At 39.9% G+C, this 16,719-nt stretch overlaps 5 protein-coding genes across 6 annotated transcripts; 1 reads left to right on the top strand and 4 right to left on the bottom strand.

Annotated features, from left to right (window-relative positions):
* Positions 1-229: 229 nt before the first annotated feature.
* LOC106659861 lies at positions 230-930 on the bottom strand. 2 transcript variants are annotated; one of them, XM_023458313.1, is made up of 3 exons: positions 804-930; positions 577-734; positions 230-497 (listed from the first exon to the last, which is right to left on the bottom strand). In XM_023458313.1, exons 1-3 carry the CDS (start codon positions 816-818, stop codon positions 305-307), a joined length of 366 nt encoding a protein of 121 aa, XP_023314081.1. In that variant the 5' UTR covers positions 819-930; the 3' UTR covers positions 230-304. The 2 variants fall into 2 exon arrangements, with proteins under 2 accessions (XP_023314081.1, XP_014238064.1); XM_014382578.2 differs by having other exon boundaries at positions 230-500; positions 804-929.
* A 2,130-nt stretch (positions 931-3,060) lies between these two features.
* Positions 3,061-4,725, top strand: LOC106659966. Its single transcript, XM_014382775.2, has 3 exons — positions 3,061-3,508; positions 3,595-3,915; positions 4,150-4,725. Exons 1-3 carry the CDS (start codon positions 3,491-3,493, stop codon positions 4,501-4,503), a joined length of 693 nt encoding a protein of 230 aa, XP_014238261.1. The 5' UTR covers positions 3,061-3,490; the 3' UTR covers positions 4,504-4,725.
* A 1,169-nt stretch (positions 4,726-5,894) lies between these two features.
* LOC106659967 (leucine-rich repeat extensin-like protein 2) lies at positions 5,895-7,683 on the bottom strand. The gene is made up of 3 exons (XM_014382776.2): positions 6,677-7,683; positions 6,139-6,418; positions 5,895-6,054 (listed from the first exon to the last, which is right to left on the bottom strand). Exons 1-3 carry the CDS (start codon positions 6,920-6,922, stop codon positions 6,005-6,007), a joined length of 576 nt encoding a protein of 191 aa, XP_014238262.1. The 5' UTR covers positions 6,923-7,683; the 3' UTR covers positions 5,895-6,004.
* Positions 7,684-7,721: 38 nt separating this feature from the next.
* LOC106659968 (glycine-rich cell wall structural protein) lies at positions 7,722-8,551 on the bottom strand. Its single transcript, XM_014382777.2, has 2 exons — positions 8,443-8,551; positions 7,722-8,383 (listed from the first exon to the last, which is right to left on the bottom strand). Exons 1-2 carry the CDS (start codon positions 8,455-8,457, stop codon positions 7,895-7,897), a joined length of 504 nt encoding a protein of 167 aa, XP_014238263.1. The 5' UTR covers positions 8,458-8,551; the 3' UTR covers positions 7,722-7,894.
* A 1,471-nt stretch (positions 8,552-10,022) lies between these two features.
* LOC106659783 lies at positions 10,023-16,507 on the bottom strand. Its single transcript, XM_014382473.2, has 10 exons — positions 15,865-16,507; positions 14,748-14,894; positions 12,907-14,660; positions 12,594-12,836; positions 11,756-12,390; positions 11,455-11,685; positions 10,991-11,367; positions 10,649-10,906; positions 10,382-10,568; positions 10,023-10,304 (listed from the first exon to the last, which is right to left on the bottom strand). Exons 3-10 carry the CDS (start codon positions 14,642-14,644, stop codon positions 10,260-10,262), a joined length of 3,714 nt encoding a protein of 1,237 aa, XP_014237959.1. The 5' UTR covers positions 14,645-14,660; positions 14,748-14,894; positions 15,865-16,507; the 3' UTR covers positions 10,023-10,259.
* Positions 16,508-16,719: the final 212 nt, after the last annotated feature.

The raw sequence follows: 16,719 nt of genomic DNA, 5'->3' as shown, positions 1-16,719 counted from the left end.
TATCTGGCAAAATGGTACCTTACAGCTCTCTATTTTTTTGGACATTTTTATGCTCTCCACTCACATGCGGATATCGAACAGATTGACGAACGTCGAGTGCATCGACTGCGCGATCGATTCAGAGAAATCATTCGTTTGTTAGTTTAATTTAGAAAAATGTCATCTTCGTTTGACAGAAAATTAGATTATTGTGATCCAAAGAAAAGGGTAAGAAATAATTACGATCGTAAACGCTTTTTCTTGATATCAATTTATTGATTTTATTTGCGTCAATAATAACAATACATTATCCAAGGCACGAAATTTAAATGTATCCAGCCCATCCGTAGCCACCGAATCTCGGATATCCTCCGTAGCCTCGGTAACCTCTTCCGCTGCTACCGCCCACGACGTTGAAGACGACGTCGGGTTGATAGTAGGCACCGGTGCGATAGACGGGCCCGTAGCCGACGTAAGCACTTCTACCGCCTACGAACGGTCTGTAGCCGTAATAATTTCTGCTGATGGCGAAAAAATTTTTTCCACGTTACGAAAAATGTTACAATAATCCAAATTCGTATCGGGAATGTATTTTACCTCCAAAAAGTGGCGTCGGTGTTCAAATCGCTGGCGACTGCCGCGTAGGAGCGTGGCTGAGACTCATTGATCGCCGTATCGATCGGTTGGGCGTCGATCGCGCAGTTATTGTGGCCGATCAGAGCGAGAACGATCGCGATCGTCAGGCATCCGTAAATCTAGACACAATGAAAAACTTTTGTTGAAAAATTACGATGTAACGAAGTATAAGATGATATAATACCAACCGAACATCGCGACATGTCGACAGATTCTATTTCCGTTTTCCAACTGCACTCGTCTCTTTATATACGTTTTCCGAATCATATATATCTGCACGTATCGATTCTCAGAAGTGTGACTGCACATTGTCTATCTTCTAAAGCGATATTTGAATAGATGCGTGTAGATAGTCTCGCGTCTAAGTGACTGAGAATTAGCAGTATCCATTAATACTCTTTGGACTCTGTCAATATACATCAAAATGTTGATTTATCCACAGCTATATATATGCGGCTATCTGAGTTACATATTTTTTTTCTCCCATAATCTTTATAATCCTCATAGTTTCCTCTGAAATTAATTAGTAGGTAAAATTTTGCAAATTTCTATACCAAAGATGCGCACCAATGAGGCACGAAAAAACCGTAGGAATTTAGCACTATTACATCTAAAAATAAAGGAGTAAAAAAAATATATCGTATAGACGAGCTAAGAATATCACGCATAATACGCGTGTGTATCTTTAACGAGAAAACACCTTGTCAATGCCATACGATACGCGTACCGATCGTCCGCCTTGTACGCTATATATTACACTCTCGACTTCGCGCGAGGAGGTAAAGGTTAAACGAGTAAGAAAATAAATTCCATATATGCATTATTTCTCGTTTTTTTTCTTTTAGTACATTACCATTTATCGGCTGTTAATATCGCCATATTAAGACGAGTATATAAAGACGGCAGAATTTTGGAAGCGCGCAGTAACACCCGTCGTGTACCGTACACGAAAAAAAAAAAATAAATAAATAAAAATAAAAATACTGCAACGAGTGTAGTAAGCATTTTTTTTAGCAGCAAGATAGTGATTCGGCACTTAGCACCCGTGAAAAACGGCGATGATACACGCGGAGTACGCGCGATCATCATCATCGTCGTCGGCAACAAGAGCAGCGGTGTTGGAATTTTTTTTTACCGAGTACAACGCTTGTGTATGTTTCGTGCATACACGACGACGGCGATTGCATCATTTTAAGAATGTATCGAAAACGTGGTAATTGAATTATTAAAGTTTACTCGCGCAATAATACACGACGCGGCGGCGATCGTCGACCGCGCGATGATCGGTAAATGGAAGTTTTGAAAAATAGCTGCTGTTGCTGCCGAGGCGAGACAACGATGCCTCCTCATTGACCCGTGTGTGTCTCCGATAGAAATCGGTTATAAGAACGGCTATAAATACTTATGAATGCGTAAATCGGTTTGGCGCCCGAAGGGTGTTGAGAATCGATCGATTGATTATCATCGTTGTACATGTAGGATATCGATGCAGTAGCTACTTTTACATGCATATATCATATCGCAGGGTAATAGTAGATGGCGTCTGTAAGCTGATGCCCGGGATCGCTACCGCAAATATCATATCTGTGCGTATAATGTACATACCCGTCGCGTGCGATACAATAATTAAAAATTATTGGATACCATATAGACTGTAATGTATATGAATAAAAAGGTTGTGAGATGCGAGCGGGGCAAATGGAGCGATAAAGGCGAGCCTGCAGCGCCACCCTATATATTAAATATATACGTCCGCGCGCGATGATCACTATAAGGATATATACCGTAATGCATCTGGAAGATCATCCTTACATACGTATATACCTTTGCTCTCTCTCTTCTGTCTGCAGGCTGAAAAGAGTGGAATATAATAAGTATAGACTCGCTGCTATATGCGATTTGCAATCGCTCATATCGTTCTGTATAACGATGCATTATGTATACATGCATAAAGGAAGAAGCAATATATCTTCGCAAAGGGAAAATAGCCCCGCTAGACACGGAGAAAATTCCGGTTCTCGTATGCGCGAAGGATCCCGCTGAGGAGGCTTTAGGTATTTTGTACGCGCGCATCTCCCGTCATCATCATTATCGTCATCGCGTGGTGCGACCATCATCATCATCATCATCGTCATCCATAATTTTCCGTATGGCTGTATGCATGTATTTATACAAATGTAATAATACGCGCCGAGACGAGTACATATGATCTCTGTCGCGCGACGCAGCATGGTAAATTTACAAAAGGAGCATCGTCGAGAAGAACTCAAGGAGCGGAGAGCATTGCTCTTGAGCTCCTTTAATGCTGTACCGATACATCTCTCATGCAAAATGTGCTCGGGCACACGCAAGTGTGTATGTATACACAAGATTACGTGTTTATATTCGTGCGATCCGTGTGTCTATATGTACACACACGATTATGTTGCCTGGAAGCGGCAGCCGCTGTACTGAGGCCATCTCTCCTGTATCTGCTGTTGCTGGTGTGATGCATCGTGGCGGTGATGCGGGCCGGCGCGTCCCGCGAGCCGCACGCGGAGAGGAGAGCAAAGAGAGACGACGAGCGAGTACACCTGCGAGCAGCAGCACGAGCCGCGGATGATATATAAGTATTGTTGCGAGCCACGCACGGACAGTTCGAGTACACACACTTACACGGGCTTATCTCTCTGGCTCTCTCGAGTGCGCCGATTGTGTCATTGCGAAAAGGAGTTGAGATTTTTTGGGATCGAAGAGACGCAAAGTGTTATAATCGTATTGTGTGATAGCAGTGATTAACTTTGTGAAGATTCGAGCTTAATTCGAAACTGGAGCTTTCGATCTGTATTGGCTCTCTCGAGTATCGATTTTATTTTCGTCCAAGTGCGGATTACCAATGAGGAAATCAATCATAGTAAGCTATATACGATTCTTCATCGTAATTTTCAAATCTCTCGTTGCTTCGAACTCTTAATTAATCGTTTCAATTTCGCGTCTCAGATCTGCCTCGCCTTCGCCGTACTGTCGCTTGCCCTCGACCGATCGACAGCCAGCAGCAGCAGCAGCAGCAGCAGCAGCGAATCGATCGGCAATAACGACGACGCAATCGGCAGCTCTTCCGGCAGTCCGGACAGCCGACTGGAGCGCGTCCACGTGAAACAGGAGACCGGATTCGACGGCAAGGTGCACTCGATACGCTTCAGTCTCGATCCCGTCGAGGCGGACACGCGCCTGAACGAGAGACAGCCGAGGCTGCAGTCGACGGCCACGATGGATGCTACTACTTTCGGCCGACAATCGAAGAGACCGGCCAGGTTGACGGTGAGATAATATTTTCGTTTGCTCAACGTCAATTACGATTCGCAACGATGTTAAACGAAATAACCTTTAGCTATTAATCCGCGCGTGTATGTACAAAGTTAAATATTTTTTTTCGCAATCGATCGGCTTCCTCGACTACGTGTGTTATACACGCTAATTTACAATATAGTAACACACCGACTTGCAAAGAAAAAAAATTGACTAATCGTTCCTCGTTCCGTGTATATTTTTCAGGACATCTCGGAAAAACGGATTAACGCCTTCGATGACGCATCGTTATCCAGGGCATCGGAGCCGAAATCCAAGCGTTCCCTCGACCAACGAGCCCCAACTGTCAACAACAACAACAACAACAACAACAATGATTTTCACGACCTCGACGTGGCCGAGTCCAAAGTCTTTCGGCCGCTGTTCGTCTACCGTCAGCAGGTGGCGAGGCGCTTGAAAGCTCGCAACGACAGGCGCGACCGAGCCTCCAAGCGATCGTCGAAGAATGATCAACCGCAGACGCCGCAGAGCCAGAGAAGAGCCAGGCCGAGCATTTACAATTATTACTATCCGAATTCGTACTTTCCGTATACTTACTAGGATTGATTTAATTGATTGATTGATCATTGCACCTTTAGGATTTGTTTAGTCATTAAGTCGACTTTTTTTTTTACTATACGTGTGTATTATAAATGTATTCTAGTAAAATATTTGAATTTGTGGTTAAAATATGTGTACTTGTAATTTAAGCTTACGAATTATAATATTATTTTTTAACTTTATTTAATAAAAAAAAATAATAATAACATAGTATTAAAGTTATATAAGTTGCAAGTTATTTCTCCTCCGAATTAGCATAAATATCGATGTGTTTGCTCACGATACGAGCGTCAAAAAGTCATCTCCTCTCTTTAGAAAAAATCCACGCTTCGCATCTTTTGTTTCTCTCCTTTTCAGGTTGTTGCAGTCGATACAGGTTGCATTTTCCTCTCCATCTCTATCTCAAAGACTCGCATTCATCGAGCATTAAAGTGTTTCAGTTAAACTCGTCGTAAAAAAAAATGACTCATTGAAAATTCCTAGTTTTAGAAACATGCCTCATTGAAACAAAAAAATGACAGATTCGCGGGTGTATGCGTCGTGTTCCAATATCTTGGAAAATTTGTCGAGCGACGAGCCGCGATTGCCGTCGAATAGGTTAGTGTACGTGATTTGTTTATCGTTGTGAAAAAAAAATAATATAATAATTTTCGTATGCGCAGACGCCTCGACTCCGGAGTGCTCGCGAAATTGGTGTCCAATGCCGTCGTTCACGCGCTCGAGGCACTGATCGCGGCTATTCTGTCGCCCGTGCTGATCTGTCGATGGCTGGCGAAACACGAGCACTTCATGCTCATACTCAGGGTCACCCTTGAAGCAAGTACAACTTTTCAAAATATTTCCAACTATCATAATTATTTGATTTTTTTTTATTTGTACAGGTACTGCTGGAACTGTCCGTACTCGTGATTTTCGCCGGAGTGTCGATCTTCATTACCGCGATATTGGTGCTCGAGCACAAGTATTACGGCGGCAGTACGGAAGAGGCCGAAAACGCATCGGAGCAGGAGAAAATCAAAAATTTTAAAACGATAGCGAGTAACGAACCGAACGATCGACGAACTCATGTAGTATCAGTAGAACCGACGAAAAGATAAATACTTTTACAATACATCCGAATCCATAATTAGTTACTCTTTTTTTTGTTCAACTCTTTGAGAGTCGAGAATGGCCATTGCAAAACAAAGACTATTAACTCTATATATACCGGCACAATCGTACGAGTTTATATTTTTACCATTCTTTATTCAAATTCATGAATATTCTATGAAGTGACTTGCGGCTTAAAAAAAAAGAAAAAAAAGAAAAGAAGAAGACTCGATGACGGATAGTTTTGTTCGTTTTGTATACGATATACAATGATAAGATACTCGATTACATCGTTGTTGTTGTTGTTGTTGTTTTCTTTTTAATTTAATTTTCAACCGGTACAAAAAAAATGTTACGATGGTGTCTATGAGATGCTCTACTGCCAAGAATCAGCTGCACTTTCAGTCCCTCTTTAATTAATTCTAATGTCTATCAGGCCCTCGCCGTTGGTATTCGGTGGAGCTGTAGAATGAAGAAAAAAATGTATCAATTAAAAATTATACTCTCTTATACGAATGAATGACGTATCGTGCGAGATTACGTTACCTTGCGTAGTCGGCGTCATCTGGGGCTTGGTCGGCGTAGGCTGCTGCGTCGTGGGAAATTTATTATTCGGATTCAGGAACGGATTGGTCGGAGAAATCGTGAAATTCGGCCGCTCCTCCGCCGGCGGGGATGGTGGTTGCTGAGGTACCGGAGGTGGTTCGGGATAAAACGGTCTCTGCTGCTGTCCGCCGGTGGATGGTGGCACGGGGTAAAATGGACTTTGCTGTTGACCACCACCCGTGGTTGGTTGTGCCGGACCCTCCTCGGCGGTAATGATCATCTATGAATCGTAATTTTAGTTTTAATTAAAATTAAATTAACCACGAGATTTCGAGTGTGAATCAACGTCTCGTATTTTTCCTCGTTTGAAAAAAATGTTCAATAATTGTTTGTTATTCGATGCGCGAGAGTGACTCATTGTACACCTTCTTTATACGCTGTTTACTATCCTTTTACACGCATTCGCGCGTCGGAAACATATAAAATTAAATGCCGCACAGTTAGTAATAAAATCCAATGAAACACAACAATGACTCACCATATCGCCGGTTTTCGGATTCTTGCAGACCCACTCGGCGCCCGACACGCTGATCCCCGGCGGTATCTGGAAGTTCTGCTGGCCCAGGGTCTGCGTGTACGACGGCCGCTGGGGCTGATAGTAATAGGGCACCGCCCGATAGCCGCCGTTCGAGTAGCCGCCGTAGCGCCAGTTCTGGCCGAGGCTGCCGCTTATAGTTTGCAGGGCGATCATCAGAACTATACAGACGACGTGGAATTTCGCCATTGCGTACACTTCGCGATGATTAATTGGATAAATAATTAAACGAATTTTCGAACAAATATTGAGTGAAAAAAAACGAAGCACACGCGACGACGACGCTTTTCCGATCGGTTACAATAACATCGCTTTATACGCGCGGTAAAGTCAGATAGAACGACGTCGCCGGCTTCGATACATCTGGCGCGCGATCGCGGACTTGCGTTGCAAGCAGGTCCCGCTTCGATGCATCGCAAATCCATTAGATAGTACATATACCGGCGTAAAATTCAGTCGATTGTTTTCCGTGCGAATCGCGTTATTTATAAAGTATGTATCGACGACCTTGAGTTCTGTGCGATCAATTTTTCAAACGAGGAGGAGGGAGTAGTGCGATTTCCTATATCAACATTTTTGTAACGTCTCGAGCGCGGCGAATAAGTAGGAAGACTTTTTCGTTAGAAAAAAAACAATAATTGTCGCGAAATTAGCACTCGTTCGCGAACTAGCTGATCGCTTATAGTGTGTTTATGATTTATTGCAATTTTACGCCGGCTAAATATTATGCAACGGAAGATACGCGACAATTATCTCAGCGTCTCCGGTGGAGCGTGATTATTTAATGGCTCTTATATAGAATCGAAGCTGCAGCAGCAATCACACGATTGATTTGAGAATTTAGCTGTCGAGAGCTGATTGTAGAAATGTGAGATGTGAGCTTTTAATGAAGTACAAGTTGATTACAATTATTGAAACAATACTTTATTTAATTAATTTTTTTTTTTTTTTTTTTTTTTTTNCAATACTTTATTTAATTAATTTTTTTTTTTTTTTTTTTTTTTTGAGTACGTATAAGCGTAAAAAAGTTTTTTGAACACTCGCTCCACTGCTACTACTATCACAACTAATGTTACAACTACACTGTCCAACTTACAGAGATTACAATCCCATTTTTTCTTTTCGTTCGCACTATTTTCACACAACGATCGTTTTTATCATTTAATAACGGAAATCTTGGAAACCGCCGAGGTTGTCGAAGGCGCCGAAGCCGCCGTGCTGATTGTGCGCGCCGCCACCGTGGACTCCGCCGTTGAAGCCGCCCTGATTTCCGTGGCCTCCGAAGCCGCCTCCCGGCTGAACGCCGTGTCCACCGAAGCCTCCGGGCTGAACGCCGTGTCCGCCGAAGCCACCGGGTTGGCCGTGTCCTCCGAAGCCACCGGGCTGGCCGTGGCTGCCGAAGCCACCCTGGCCTCCGGGCCCGCCGAAGCCGCCCTGACCGCCGTGGCCACCGCCGTAGAGGCCGCCCTGACCGCCGTGTCCGCCGAAGCCTCCCTCGCCTCCGTGACCACCGAAGCCGCCCTGGCCGCCGTGACTACCGCCGAAACCGCCGCCGCCGTGGCCGCCCTGACCCCCGTGACCGCCGAAGCCGCCTTGGCCGTAGGGCAGGGCCGTGGCCACGCCGCAGATGCCGATCAATGCCAAGAGTACCTGTGTCATAAAGCGGGTGAGAAAATGTTCGGAGTTGATGATGAATGTGGAGTACTTACGAATTTGCTAGCCATGTTGCTCCGTCGAGTGCTACCGTGACTTCTGAATTCAGCTCGACGAAATTTCTTCTTTTATAATGCGGCCGCGCGCGGAGGAATAATATAATAATATTTCCCGACGTGACGCGGGGTTATCGGCATCGCTACGACGACAGCTCATTCCGTTTTTGTATATTATGTAGCAGCAGCAGCAACATCGCGTGTATAAATAAAAATGTCATCCAAGTGCAAATAATATTTACCACAAACAAACTCTCGTGGCTCGTGTGTGTGTCAGAAAATCGCGATGATGATACCCCCCTATGCTATAACGATGATCGGTATAGTATACGAAACAAGGTCTTTCCCATTTCTTGGATAAAAAATTGATTTATTCAATAATAAAAAAAAATACATATCGCGCGCGCGGGCCGCCTTGGGAATTTTCAAGTACGCGCGAACTACATAATGTTATTATATTTGCATACGAATCTACACATTTGTTGTCGGTTTTGTACGGGGTTTTCCACGCTATAATGCGTGTAACGAGTTGCGAATTTGAAGTCGATGTATTCGAGATTCAGGTCAGATTAATGCAGTTTCTCGGGAGCAAAAAAATCCTTCGAGCTTAAATGCAGTTATTAATTTTCGTCACGATCGAGTAATTATACAATTCGTCGTTATACGATTCTCTCGTGATATCAATTTTGATCCTCGCGTGTGTATCACATTAGGTATAATCGATCAAAACAAACAGGAGCCCAAGAATAATAACATTAATTTGACGAAAATTTCGAAACGTGGACCGTGCGAACATCGAAAACGTCTCTCTTTCGTTATCGGAAATACCCCAGACTGATAATGCATTGAACGATGATCGAGCCGCGTGTTTTTGTTGTTGTTGTTTGCCTATTGCTTTAGAAACTAAGCGCGTATCGTATTAATGAGAGAGAAAAAAAAGTTACTGCAAGTTTCGTTGCGTTGATAAGAAAATTTTGATACTTTGTCATTTTTCAATTGCTCGTTCGAGTCGCGAGACAATTTGTGTATCGATCGAAATTAAATTGAAAATTTATTTACATCACTGCTGCTTGCGAAATGATTAAATTTCACCGTAAAATGAAATTTCGGTATTACTGACAGGTACCTAAATGGTTTACGCTGAATAAAGTATTTTTTGGTTGAGTCTTTGGATGGAATAAGGATTTAAATAAGACAAAATACGTACTTGAATTTTTCAATTTTTAATATAAATATAATAAAATGTACAACTTACATTTAACTGTTAATATTAATATTGATTTAAAAAATTGTACACTTTTCTTGTTTTCACTTGGTTACGAAAACGTTCTATTCATTAAAATGGATAATCCAAACATTCACATTCATTAGTTTACGCTGTGAAATATTTCTTGAAAAAGGCCATCAGGTACTTATGTACATATACGCGGTTAATACTTCAGTCTGACCGTCGGCGGAAAGTGTTCATTCCAAATGATTGAATCTTTCATTTGAAAAAATATAAATGTTTCGGGAAGCGCTTCATATTGAGTATGGAATTAGTTTAAAACAAAAATTATTAGTTCAGGCATAGTTTAAAATTACGTTGTAAACACGTTTAATCAAAACATAACTTTCAGACAAGTAACATCAGGACTTGATGAAAGATTACAACACATTTTTTTAATATTACTAATACTTTGAATAATAATGATAAACGAACAGTTAAATAACGTAACATAAAAGAGTGCTTACAAACATTGAAATAAAATTAAGTAACTATAATTTTGACAGAGCAATCTTTGGTAAGCATAATGATTGCCTTTGAATATAAACATTCAAGGTGGAAGGATTCTTGACTCTGCAATTCTTCTTACGTGTTCCTACAAAAAAAAAGTTTATTTAACATACGATTCACTAATATATGATAAAAGTCAAAGTAAATTGTATCAAAACTTACAGGTAGCACATTAGAATTCGGTATATCATCATGAGGTCCTCTAACTTTAGGAGGCAACTTCGGCAATAATTTTTCTGTATCTATTTGCAAGTTAGGATTCATTTTTTGTAGATTTTTCTTCAAATCCTCGGCTACCTTCCTGACTCCTTCGGCGTGCATCCGACGATCATCAGTCCACAGTGGACACCTAATGATTGATAAAATAAATGTGTTAACATTGAAATGTTTCAAAATACAACGTGGGAAAATGATAATTCAATATATTACTTGTCGGTGTTCCTTGATCCTTGCGAGTTGAAATGATCGTAACCTTTAATCAATTGGTCGCATACATAACACTGTAAGGCACCACATACACAACTCATTTTATTACAACCTCCATCCTCTTTGTAGAATTGTCTTTTACAATTTTGACATGTTCTAATTAAGGCTTGTGTCATTTTTTCTTCTAGTATTCTTAGTGCTTTGTCTTTCTTAATGACTTCATCGCATTTTAGTGGTATATGATTCAATTCTTTACAAAGGCTGAAATTAATTGTTGTTATCATAATATTAGGCTTTACTCATAGTTACAATTCTATATCAATTTTTCAAAATTGTATAACTTACCGGCAAGTTTCTTTCATACATTCAGGATTCAGACATCTGAATACTTTATCCTCTGGTGGTGGTATGGATGCAAAGTGGCAGAATGGACAAGATACAAGTCCGTCCACACCTGCAGCCATAACTTCAGCTAACTGTCTTTTCGTTAACAAAGCGCTGAATTTTGTTGGCTTTAGTACTTTTTGTAAAGTGGATAAAGAAAATTCACTGGAGCACTCTGTAAAGCACTGAACATGAGTTCCTCCATCAGCTAGAATTGAATCTGTACCTCTAATCACACAATCGTAGCAAAACGTATGACCTTCATTGCACAGAGCACATTTTGATGGCATGCACTCATCATTATAGCAACATTGACAAGTAACAAGTAAATTTTTTTCCTGAAACAAAGAATAAAGTGTTTTCAAATAAAATGCAAATTCGAAATTTTTAAGCAAAACTGATTCAATCAAAAATTTTCATTTTACCTTCAAGTCCTTAAATAGACGTTCTTCTGTAATTCTAAGGTTTTCAATATGAAGTTTTATGGCATCTTTATGTTTTATATAAGCCATTTCTTGCAAAAGGGGAATGTTTTCAGTAGGCATGTCTGATGAGGCTCGTTTCGATCTCATGTCTGGGCCTAATTCGCTTAAACTAGCTGCAGTAATGCTCATATTATAATTAGATGAACTGTAGACCCTGGAGATTGTATGAACCTAGAACAAAATGTGTTTAATGTTAATAAATTGAATTGAATTAAACTGAAAAAAAGAAAAAAATGCCTACCTTATTTTTATTAAATATATGTTTCAAAAATTCTTTTCCTATAGGATCATGAGTACATTTTCTGCTAGGATTTTCGAAGTATGAAGTTGGGTCAGGTATAACTTCCAGAAATTTTTCAACTTTAAAATCAGTAGTATATTGCTTTTGTTGTTCTGTGATTTTAATTTTGGCCAAATATTGTTCTTTTGTAGGATAATCACGTGTCTCTAGTTTACTTTGAACAAATTCTTGTACTGCATGCTCCTTATGATTATTTGTTTCAACAAAATGTCTTAAATATGTAGGATCAGCATCAGGAAATATTCCAAGCAGGTAATCATACTGTTCATCTATACTTGCATGTACTGCTGGCACTGGGATGTATTCCACCTTTTGTCTTGTATATTGTGGTCCCACTTGTAATAAGTGATCAATCAAATCATTGAGTGTTTTATCCCTATTTTGATCAGGGCCTTCTGGGATTTTGGCGATTAGCTTAATGTAGTTGGATTCAACATCTGGGAATATACTTCTTAAATGGTCGTAGATTTTGATATCATATTCCTTTGAAGGTTCCTTTGCAGATGATGTGCTTGGAACATTGTTATCAATTTTTAATCTTACTGGTTCTGGCATTAATTGAACACCATTCCCTGCTGATTTGATAAAATTTAATATTACTTTAAAAATTTTAATTTATTGAACAGCAAACAGATTCTATTTTGCAATTCACAAATTTTTTACACATATTTTAATGATTTTTAATATAAACTTGAGCAAATATTAGTTAGTCAATATTAATGAAAACATAACCAAAGTAAGGAGACACTGAAGCCAAGCTAATATTATTATTACTTACTACTATTATCTTCATGCAATCTTAAATCCTGTACTTGATTATTACTATTTGTAGGGAAAGGTCTACGAAATATGGTCACGTCGTCATCATAACTTGATGAAGACCCAAATAATGAAGGCCTCAACATATTTTTTTTTGGTACTGGATTTGAATCTGGAATTGACGCCGGAATTATAGGCCGATAATTTAATTTTGCTGGCTTGATTGGGCTAGTTTTATTTACATTTAGTCTTGAGTCAGTTTCTGTAATGATAATAATATTATTTTCTTGTGTTCATAAATTTAGATACATGAAACAATAATAATAACGTACCTTTTGTCTGATTTATATGTATAATTTGTGGTATATTAGCTAATGCCTCTACAAAGTTTGGTTTTGTGTCATTTACAGTTATTCCTGCTGGCATTGCTACTGCATCTTGAGATGGAGCCAACAAAGAGCCGCTCACAATTGTTTCATTTTTAATTTTAACGGAATTTCGTGAGGGCAATGGGGCATACTGTCTGACCACATCAGTGTTGTTCTGATAATTTGATTTTGAAATTTTTAATTTTAGAGGAACATATTTATTACTATATGGCAAATAAGAATTTGTGTTCATTTTTGAATGCATGGGCATTTCATAACTTTTTGAGAGATCAGATTTACTGCTGCTTGGGTGAACATAAGAATGACGAGATGGGTCTCTCGAAATGATACTACTTATATAGTGAGTCGGGGCGGAAGATGATGTAATCATTGAATCTTCTTTGTTAGTTTTGTTAGTCTCAAACTTAGGAAGTTTGTGATAACTTTTGTAAGAATCGTCTTCTACTTTACGCTTCTTAATAGCTTCTTCATTTTTAGGATTGTGTTTGACTAATTTTAACAAAGCCCGCTGCTTTCTATCAGGAGAGTGCATATTTCTTTTCAACAGTTTTTGAATCATATCATCCTGAGCCCATGGTATAATTTCTTTGATACATTCTACATCTTGTAAAATGCTGTTATCTGAATGTTGCTCATCAAATGTATCATTCAGATTTTTACTACAACCTGGTACAGCTTCATCTATTTTATGATTTTGTTTTGAATTACTTCCTGGAATATGCATATAACTGTTGGACATGCTATCAAATGAATTGTTAACAAAACGTTCACTATCATGTGTACTACATCCAGGTTTTGATATTTCTTGTTTTATTTTTTTGTTCAAGTTCTCTGATGATGTACTGGGCTGATCATTCATCACTAACCTCAGAGGCTCTTCATGATATTCAGGAGTTAACCTCAGTGGCTCTTCAGGATATTCAGGAGTTCTATACAAATCATCCATGAAATTTTGATATTCATTATCTTCATTAATTTGATTATTAAAATTGTTATTAGGATCGTTATTATTTTCTTCCAATATTTCAGGAACTTCATTTGATACAGATATCCTTTGATTTCCATTTGATTCATTACTATTCTGTTGAATTCCATCTGATTCATTACTATTTTGTTGATTACCCTGTCTATATTGTTCTAGCTCTTCCAATAAAGGAGGAGCTGTAATACACATAGGAAAATCATTTCCAAAATCCCAATCATTTGATTCAAAATCTAGCATACCCAGATCATCATCACTAGTATCAGCATTTTCAGATTCCTCATCGCTGTTTTTATTAGCATCGGAATTTTCACCACTCGCTTGGTTCATCGAAGTAGAAGGAATTTCTTCCAATGGTGGAGTTACTGCAACTTCATTGCTAGGTTCGGGAGAGTTTTCTGTAAGATCTATTACTGGATGATACTTTTTAGGTACAGCTATCTCAATGATATCATCATCAATAATTGATTTATCATTAGACGCAGCTTCATCTTTTGTAGTGCTTGGTAATTGCGAAGAATCTCTGATTGATTGCAAATCGTACATTTCTGCGATTATTTGCATTGATTGTTCGGACCCGTGTACAGGATATAAGTCTTCGAGCAATTCGAATAATGCGGAGGCTTCATACGCCACAGATCCGTTTTTGTTGATATGAGCTTTGAGTCTTTCAAAATCTTCAAAGATACCATCATACATTTTGCAGTTGTATGTACTGTAAAGTTGAAAAAAATTGTATCAAAATTACACGTAAACAAAATACATCATCATTATCGATCCATTCCTTGGTAAAAATATTCACCTATAAGTACTTGCAATAATCCAGTTGTTCCAGTGTCACCAAGTGCTCGCGATCGATTACAGCGTGAACGAGCCCGACCATTTAATTTTTTCAACTCTTTTTGTAACTATTTATTTCATAGTTGAGAGAAAAAAAATTCATCGATATCTGTAAGAGAAAAAAAAAACGATGTTTTTAATCGGATGCAACGTTGCAGAACCAAGGTTCGCTCGTATTATATATGATTCACGAAAACGGAATTACAAATCGAGTAAATAAACAACTGAACATCAGAGCGTTTGACGAATGGCCCGCAAAATTAAATACAGCGTTCAAATCGCGATGCGTTTTGTAATTTTCACTCCGCGAGGATTCGTTTAATGATAATAATAATAACAATTACGTGCACCCGGTGCTGGCGTGAATGGGCAGCCACACGTCACGTCACGACTCGAAACACAGCGCAAAGAAAGTAGTTGTTGCAGTAGTGCTCTGTGCTAGTGCTACTGCTACTGCTACAACCGCCTGCGCCGCAGCTTGCGCCGTGCGTGCGTGTGTGTACATAGGTTTTTTAGTTTTCTCGGAAATCTAATCGAATGACCATAAGTCGGCTCGTTTCAAGAGTACACAGTCATGAAATTCCACTTTATCGAAATTCGAGATGCATCGCCAGCCTGTATAATAACACGCGTACACGGCCTTGTGTACACGACGACGAAACGAATTCGTATACTACCATTAGCGATCTCTCGATCGTCAACTTAACGAAAATATGTGTTGAAAATAAAAATTCAATGCACGAAAAAGTATACTATCTTATCTGAGGCACGTAATTGAATTTTTCTCGTTTGAGACAATTCACGAGAGATGCTTTATCTATATACGATCCATCCGCCAATGATGTAACCAAACCACTAATACAACAAAAAAAAAACTCGTACGAAAATTTTTGGTTACTAACCACCTCCGCCTGGTACGCGTATATGTATATCGGTGTGGTGTGCCTCTCGTTGCGAAATTTAACTTCCAAGCCGATATATACTTTTTATTGCAAAATGCGAGCGAAGCGAACTGTTGTGATGCTTGCCTCTGTCTCTCACCGTTGTTATGTATATATGTTGTATAAAAGTGAACTCACTGTAATTGCTCGACTCGGCTGCGGGTTATGATTCCGTAGAGCCGTGTCTTCTCCGTGCGTACGATACACAGACTAAAAACTCCGGCCGCCGGAGAAATCTTGTAAAGAGACCGAAGGAATCTCTTGCACTCGCGCACACGCGCGTTATGTTCGTACTATGTACGAACGGGCCACTACACTGCTGCAACCGACGCTGTGTTCCGAAAAACTCCCGAGAGTATTTCTCTCTCTTTATCGCGTTCTTATATTGTCTCGAATATTGGAGAAATCGATGCGAGACAAGGAAAAAAAATGGTTAGGCACAACTGCTGCTGCTGCTGTTGCCGTTGCTGCATTGGTCGCGCGAAGTAAAACGCTGACTCTCTTTTTCTCTCGCGAGTCACGATTCCTGTCCGTTCAGGAATCAGGCGACGACGACGTGTTGTTTGGTTTGGGCACAAACGAGCAGCTTTATCTTCATTTGGGCAGTGCTGCTGCTGGATTGCGTCTCGCGATCGCGTCGGCTCGGCCGTTGACTGGCAGCTGCTTTATGATTATTATCCTCGTGTATATATGCCTGTTATACTACACTCGGGAAACGTGTAGTGGTGTTAAATTTACGAGCGTAGGCGATCTCCGCGAGGAAAAATATAATCATGCCGTGAGTCTGCAGCACTGACTGTGTGCAGTGCGTGTAGTGTAGTAAACCATGCGCGAAATCGTAGTCGTCACGCGCCCCCTTCGGTAGGCACGACGAAGCACGCGGCACAGTGCTGATAAACTGATAACTGTCTTAGTACCGCAAAATTTTGTTTATTAAAAAAGCCGTAATTTGTTATCGATTTTTTTAATTCTTGCATCAACAGAGATAGTCCA

Source organism: Trichogramma pretiosum, unplaced genomic scaffold (genome assembly GCF_000599845.2).
Source record: "Trichogramma pretiosum strain Unisexual culture from Peru unplaced genomic scaffold, Tpre_2.0 scaffold113, whole genome shotgun sequence".
In the NCBI taxonomy this organism is placed as follows: Eukaryota; Metazoa; Arthropoda; class Insecta; order Hymenoptera; family Trichogrammatidae; genus Trichogramma; species Trichogramma pretiosum.
This window is presented reverse-complemented; position numbering and strand designations above follow the sequence as displayed.